Source organism: Leiobunum rupestre, chromosome 2 (assembly GCF_980474605.1).
Source record: "Leiobunum rupestre chromosome 2, qqLeiRupe1.1.hap1, whole genome shotgun sequence".
In the NCBI taxonomy this organism is placed as follows: domain Eukaryota; kingdom Metazoa; phylum Arthropoda; class Arachnida; order Opiliones; family Sclerosomatidae; genus Leiobunum; species Leiobunum rupestre.
Window position 1 is genome coordinate 91447281 of NC_143385.1, and position 8581 is coordinate 91455861.

The window sequence follows — 8581 nt, forward strand, 5'->3', positions numbered from 1 at the left end:
CCCCAAATTTTGAATAAATAAACTGGTCTGAGCAATTAATAAACTGGTCTTTGACCACCTGACCACCGTTATTTCCAAGGCTGGCGTAGGGATATTTACCTATTGACAAAGCATATTTTTGCTATGAAACAGTCTTATGAAAATCAATATATGACGGTCTTCAACCAAACTTTTTTTGTTAATTATATTTTTGTCACATATTTGTTATATTTTAGACTTAAAGATATATTACGTTAGCTCTTTCGCCTCCCAGCAAGAGGAGCCGGGTTCAATTACCGCCTGTGGCACTAGGTGAAAACTTGGAGTCACTCCATCTGCGTTGAGTTTGCAAGTTTTCTTCTCACTGGTTAAAGGGGTTTTCCACAAATTCTTCAGTTTCCCACTTTCCCATTTCCATAAGAACTTGTAGAGGTTAACGGTATATAGTTAGTGTAGGGAGCTGTTAGCTCGCGTGGCGTTAAGGGCTTGCCACCACCCTCCTACGCATTGTATCCCGGCCACCTGTTTAAAGGTATAAAAAGTCGAACGATGACTTGGGCCTAAGGCGCTGCCTTGGGTATTAGCGTAGCTGATTATTATTAAAATTGATTTTGACAACTAATTATAATTACCAACCATATCATAATTTCGTTAAATTTTGTTTAGTTCTAGGAAAAGGGGGTCACTCAGTTGTTAGCACTTTTGCCTCAGAGCAAGTGGAGCATCGTTTGATCGCACCTTGTGGCACAGAGTAAAAATTAGTTGAGTTTTTGAATTTTTGTGTCACTGCTTTAAGATGTTTTTCCCCGAGCTACTCGGTTTCCCATTTCCATAAAAACTTGTTGAGGTTAAATTTAACAGTAAGTGTAGGGAGCTGTTGGTCCGTGTGGAATGAAGGGCTTGCCACCACTGTCCTACGCATTGTAACCCGGCCACCTGAATATCTGGCATTCAAAGTCGCTCAATGACTTAGGCCTATGGTCGTGCCTTGGGTATCAGCATAGCTGATTATTCTTAAATCCTTAAAATAGACCCTGTATAATATACACCCTTTAAACCATTCAACGCTACGAAACAAACGTATTTCTGAAGTATAAAAACGCAGCAAAATAATCGAAACCCATCTTTTAACCACTCGACGTGAGTACATTTTCATCCTTCGGTAGTGAACAAGGTATCTTTGCCATTATTAGCTTTTGGGTTGAGGCAATTTCAGAGAGCGAGCTTTGCGCTTGGGGGAATTGATTGTTGGATTTGACTCGAGCAATGTGCCATTGGGGACTGCTCCCAAGTGATTTCTTACTTTGACGTTTCGGGGCGAAAGCGCTACCTATCCATTAGCGGAGATGACATTACCACGGACATTACAGGTAAGCTAATAAAAAAAATGGGCGGAAAATTACAGCAAAGTAATCATACAATAAAAATTGACACCGACGTATAGTCACTATCTAAATATGTGCTACTAAAATTGATGTATTAGTAGACACCCTCTTAATATGTGCTACTAAAATTGATGTATTAGTAGACACCATCTTAATATGTCCTAGTAAAATTGATCTATTAGTAGACACCATCTTAATATGTCCTAGTAAAATTGATCTATTAGTAGACACCATCTTAATATGTACTACTAAAATTGATCTATTAGTAGACACCATCTTAATATGTCCTAGTAAAATTGATTTATTAGTAGTCACCCTCGTAATATGCCCTAGTAAAATTAATTTAGTAGTAGACACCCTCTTAAAATGTACTAGTAAAATTGATCTATTAGTAGACACCATCTTAATATGTACTAGTAAAATTGATCTATTAGTAGACACCATCTTAATATGTACTAGTAAAATTGATCTATTAGTAGACACCCTCTTAATGTGCCCTAGTAAAATTGATTTATTAGTAGACACCCTCTTAAAATGTCCTAGTAAAATTGATTTAGTAGTAGACACCCTTTTAAAATGTCCTAGTAAAATTGATCTATTAGTAGACACCCTCTTAATATGTACTAGTAAAATTGATATATTAGTTGACATCGACGTAGTCCCCCTCTTAATATCTAAATAACTAAGTAACAATAAGTATGATAATTAACTAAAATTATCACCTAATTGATATTAAGAGTAGACCCGCAATCTAGGATAAGTTGAGCACAGAGCCCTCTAGTGTCTAAATATGACCAGAAACGATTATGCCCTACTGCTGTTGATAGAATCTAAAACAGAAACTATTGACACCCATGTAGCGCATATTCTACAATTATTTACCTGTTGGTAGAATGTATCATACTGAATATTGACACCTATGTAGTGAACAACCTACTACTACTGTTGACCTATTGGTACGATATAGTATAAAGCATATTTATACCTATGCAGTCATTATTTTACAACTATTGATACCTATATAGTCCTTATTCTACAACTATTGATTCCTATGTATTCATTATTCTACAACAATTGATACCCATGTACTCATTATTCTACAACAATTGATACCCATGTACTCATTATTCTACAACAATTGATACCCATGTAGTCTATATTCTACAACTATTGATACATATGTAGTCAATATTCTACAATTAATGATACCTATGCAGTCATGATTCTAAAACTATTGATACCTATATAGTCATAATTCTAAAACTATTGATACCTCTGTAGTCATAATTGTAAACTATTGATACCTATGTAGTCATTATTCTACAACTATTGATACCTATGTAGTCAATATTCTACAACTATTGATACCTAAGTAGTCATTATTTTACAACTATTGATAACTATGTAGTCATAATTCTAAATCTATTGATACCTATGTAGTCATAATTCTAAATCTATTGATACTTATGTAGTCATAATTCTAAATCTATTGATACCTATGTAGTCATAATTCTAAATCTATTGATACCTATGTAGTCATTATTCTAAAACTATTGATACCTATGTAGTCATAATTCTACAACTATTGAAACCTATGTAGTCATAATTCTACAACTATTGATACCTATTTAGTCATTATTCTACAACTATTGATACCTATGTAGTCATTATTCTACAACAATTGATACCCATGTACTCATTATTCTACAACAATTGATACCCATGTACTCATTATTCTACAACAATTGATACCCATGTTCTCATTATTCTACAACAATTGATACCCATGTTCTCATTATTCTACAACAATTGTTACCCATATGTAGTCAATATTCTACAACTATTGATACCTATGTAGTCAATATTCTACAACTATTGATACCTATGTAGTCATTAATCTACAACAATTGATACCTATGTAGTCATTATATATGGATACCAATTTAGTCATTATTCTACAACTTTTGATACCCATGTACTAATTATTCTACAACTTGATACCTATGTAGTCAATATTCTACAAACTATTGATAGCTAAGTAGTCATTATTCTACAACAATTGATACCAATGTATAGTCATTATTTTACAACTATTCATACCTATGTAGTCACAATTCTAAATCTATTGATACCTATGTAGTCATTATTTTAAAACAATTGAACAATTTGTCAATAATATAAACCTTTTAATCACTATCTAAATATGGCTCTTCTCTCATTGACCTATTGGTAGAAAGTAAAAAAGTTTATTCGAAAACAAGGGCCTCGAAAATATTTCTTATTTTAAACATATTCATTTTCATATATTTTTGTACGTAATCTTTTGTACATATTCATTTGCAGTTTCGGATAAACATTTGCCTTGGCTGTACCTTTAATAGCCCCCACCCTAGTGACCTTGTTTCAGCCCCGTCTCAGGGCCCCCAGGCTTAGGGGCTGTTCACAAATTAGATGTCGTAAAAATCGACATTTTAAACGCAATCCTCCAAAAGTAAAAGGATAATTCCGGCCCTAAGGAACCCGTGATCACGGAAAAGCTTTAATTTCGTCGTTAATATAAATCGTTTGTTAAACACAAGCCATTATCTTTCCAATTTGAAAAAATTTCGACCAGAAAATGTCAATAATTTCGTCGGCAAACAACCTATAAATGTTAAGCCACTTCAATAATAAATTATTTATTTCTAAATAAGTTTAAAAATTAAAGAAACGCTGTTTAAAATACCTATAACTAGTTTCAATAACGAACACATGTTTGAAAAATAACGAAAACGTCAGTTAATCGCCACTTTCTCTACGTCTTTATATCCCTTAATCTATTTGAGAAATTCAATGAAGATGGATAATAAATATTGGGTCTAAGATACCGGGGCAAATGTTTCGAACACAATATGACCAAATGGTAATCTCGACTTCGAAAATGCCAACCTTGACCTTCAAAATGACGACCTTTTAAATCGGAAACCTGAGCATCCCCGGACTAAGTACACTCTTAAAAAATGCATCCAAATTTGGAGACTAGGCAAGACTGAATTAATTACTTTTCATTTTGGCATGGAATATTCGAAGACGCAAACAACGCACTTTAAAATCTATAAAAAAAATAATCATAGCTAAAGAAATGAAATATCAAAGATAGGTCGTGGTATTGGCCCATGGTCTGAGATATCAAGAAAAAATTAAGTACAGGACCGTTGTTTCGAAATAACAATCTTATAATTTGAATATTTTTACATATTAGGCACAGCGTTTCGTACGAGTTTATATAAAAATATTTAGATAATAATATTTCGTGTATAGCTATAAAAAATAACCGAAATTTTATTTTATTTATTTATGTTAAAATATTTGGAGACTTTCAATATTTACCGGAGAAACTTGAGACGTTCTATTGAAACTCGTTTGGAATATGTATTCTATTAATCACCAAAAACCATCCGGATTAAATTTATTTCAAAATTTATTCGGTCTTTTTCGTTTGTTCCTATTTTCCAGATTGCTAGGCATTTTTATTATATTATTCCTATTTTCATTATATTATTCCTATTTTAATTATATTATTCCTATTTTTATTATATTATTCTTATTTTTATTATATTATTCTTAATATTATTATATTAGTCATATATTATTAATTATCATTCTTTCTGTTTTATTTTTTAATGAGTTAAATCACTTTTTATTTATTAATAAAATATTAATGAATATTTTTAAAGTCCAATGTGCTACTTTATTGAGATGACTATAAGATATTACTTCGTTAAATCCGTGAAGTTAATAAAAATCAATCTTATTTAAAATGCAGTAACCTGTCTAGAAAGCAAAGCTTTATATCATTGAATATATTATGTAGAAGAATATTTGAATTATATTTGGGTCGTATACAAGGTGAACTAACAACATCCTTTGTTTGACCGGCAACATTAAGAAAGGTACAATTTAAATTGGTTTTTGCTAAATCACTAGATAGAACGTCAATTTTTAATAATTGGCGTAAAATGTAGGAATATTATAAATGGAACTAGAATAAGGGGTACAGGGGTTAGTACCCTCCTAGATTTAAGGCGGGGTACAATCAATGTATTTGTACCACACAAATTGGCCGTGAAAATATTTCACAAATCACAATTTAGTCTATAATTTTACAAAACCCTTTGAAATAATAATTATATTTTACATATATATATTTATAATTATATAACTTAAGAAAGTGATTTAATTACTTGCTGTTTGCTAAACACAGCTTAATTTTCGTGAAATTCACTAGCAAATATGCCATAAATATACATAAATTTATCGGACTGCTTTGAGTTGCACCGGATTTTTTCTTTGGTACCCCACCAAATATTCTCTTTCCAAATTGAAGATAGCGTTTTCGTGGGTATATTGATATTTTTTTTAAAAATTCGACTTTTACACAATAAAAGTTACTTATTTATTATTGTTTTAATAAAGTAACTTTTATTGTGTAAAAGTCGAATTTAAAAAAAAATGAAATATAGTTATTTCACTGCATTCAATGGTTTCTTTAAGATAAATTCGTCGATTTTAACAAATTGGGCATGCATAGCCGACTTCATGTTTCGTCTATTACAACGATCATATAACTATAGGAGTGACCACTTAAAACATTACATTACACTTTGAGGTAGATACGCTAAATTCAAATATTAAAACTTAGTTAGCCATTTTCAGTAAAAATATAGCCTCGAATATTTCAAATAGTCTGCTTAGCACACGAAAATACAGCAGTGGTTTTAACTTATCGCTTTGACCGCTACGTGGCTCTGTTTAAATTTAATAAAGCTCCTTAAGATTTTATGCAATGGTAAGATCATTTATTTATGGTGTTTACCAATATCCAGTCACTCAGTCTTAGATTTTTCAATAGACAGTCGAACACATCCAAGTTAATATGTATATAAATAAAACCAGCCGACGATGTGAAATTTGGATGCGTTTCAAGATTATTTATCAAAGGATTAATTATGATCTGTCATACGGACACGCTAATATCATTCACTTACGAACGAAAATACGAAGAATTTGATTCAATATCGTAGGCTTATACGTTTTTAAATTCTTACGCGAAAACTGAGGCTATCAATCGTTATGGTAATCAGGGTAGGATTTACCATAAGGCGCGTTAGGCGCGGTGCTTAGGCCGGCTTTAGGGCCTACGAAAGGGACTATTGGAATCTACGAAGGAGGTAAAAGTCAATTTTACCACGTTTTAAGTAACAATTTGAAAAAAAAAGAGTGTCAATGGCGTACGAGCCTTGTAGTAAAAATTAATAGATCGAGTGGTGAACCACGACTCACCAATAGTAGTGATGACTGTCAACGAGTAGAGGAATGCTCCGGAAAAGGACCATTGATTCGTGCCCGAATCCTTGCCGTCGTATCCTTCTTTGACGGCGGCGATGATAAAGTCCTGGAAGTTCTTGACCTCACTGGCGACAGTTTTGGTCCAATTATCCTTGTAAAGTACGTTAAACTGCTCCGTGATGCCCCACAGTTTGTGCACGACCGTCTCCCGCATCTTGACGACCTCGACGGCCTTCTGGTTCTCGTTGGAAGCCTCGAGAGCGCGGAAGGCGAAGGCGCCCATGATGCTGTATCCAACCACCAGACCGCACAGCCCGACGTGCGAGAACAAGAACGCCGTGAATTTACGGCAGCAGGTTTTACATTTATTTTCGGGTGGCCTTTTGCGATGTCTGGAGCCGCTGCGTCTAGCTGATCTTTTGCGTTCCAAAGCCATTTCCAGCCGGGGGAAACGGTCGGTTCCCCGCGGCTAGTCGTCCGACCCGGTCAGACGCGGGAATTCGAGACCCTAAATCGGATCCTTCGCGAAACAGACGGCTCGAAGAGACCCGGAACTGGCGTCCTCGACAAACGACCGCAACGACACAACCGACAACAAAAACCAAAACACACGTTTTCTTACAAAATACGGAATTTGAAATTCGGTGGAATTTGAGGTATATTATTACGAAGAGTCAAAATTCGATAAAAAGATGAAACTTTTATAATTAAACACTCAAGTTTGGCACAGTACGATTCGCGGAACGAAAATAAAATACGTTAAGATGATTATAACGACGACATACTTGTTTTAAATCCAGACGTCACCAGGGTTGATAACTTCATCCTCCGTAGTCACCAACTTGATTGATATTAGCGGCGTCCCCTCCCGGATTTATTAGCCGGGGGGTCTTTACGACGAACTAGAGCGACCGACGGATGAAGCGGCGAGAACTTACCGACCCGATATTCTTTCTAGTCGCTACGACACGGTTCATTTCCGATTGGCTTATCCACACTGGTAATAATTCGTCGTCGTCAACGCGAACGAGGCCTTCCCGGGTCGAAATCCCTTCGAAAGTGCCGAGAGAGAGGAGAGGGAGAGAAATCTTGACGCGCGCGATAAATTTTCACCCGAAATCGACGGTCGTTCTCCGGAATATTCACGCCCGGAATATCAGGATTTTTGCGACGCCGTTAACGATAAACCGGGACACCGCGGCGTCCGTCGATCCGCGGAATAAAAAAGCGGAGGCCAACGGCGCTTTTTATCGCGGGTCGGCGTCTACGGTCAGGCGACGACTAAAAGAAAAGGTACGTTTCAATCGCTGGCGCGCGCGTAGTCGAAGCGGCGACGAGCGCCAGGGCGAGGTCTAGGCTGAAAAAACCGCCAACGAGAGAGATCGACTCGACGAAGACGATAGAATGAAAGCCATAGAGAAAGGAAGATGGTGTTTTTCGTCTTCAGGATCCCGATGGCTCCCGCGGATGCCGCCTGAGACAGTGATGGGGGAAGTTCGAGATCCGGTAATGCCGCCACCGCCACCGGGAGGCGCGCGGAGAGGAACGCGTCGAGAGAGAGAGAGAGAGAGAGAGAGAGAAAAGGCCTAAAAATCAGACGCCAGCGCCCTCCGACGGTCGCCACGAGAAGTATAGAAAAGCCGGTTGAATGAACGGCACTCGGGCTCCCGGCAGCCTGACAACGACGTCAAACCCTCCGTACAGGAATCCGGCGCCTCTTAAGGGAAAGCCTATAGAACAGGCGCTCGATGATTTACCGCAAACAAAGGCTAATAAGAAACATTCCGTCCAACGTGAAGTCCGCCACAAAAACAAAAGATTTCCCAAAAAGTTTCAAAAATAATATTTTTTCGGTTTTGACGCGAGTAACGCGAGAAGGGCTGTCCGAC

The 8581-nt window shown here is 36.2% G+C and overlaps 1 protein-coding gene across 1 annotated transcript in view; it reads right to left on the minus strand.

The window, feature by feature from the left end:
• LOC149960332 (TWiK family of potassium channels protein 7-like) overlaps window positions 1-8196 on the minus strand; it is a 236387-nt gene extending 228191 nt beyond the window's left edge. Inside the window, exon 1 of the mRNA XM_090166664.1 lies at window positions 6687-8196. Within this exon, the coding sequence (XP_090022790.1) occupies window positions 6687-7128 (442 nt within the window). The 5' untranslated portion in view covers window positions 7129-8196. The remainder of the gene's footprint in view (window positions 1-6686) is intronic.
• Window positions 8197-8581: the final 385 nt, after the last annotated feature.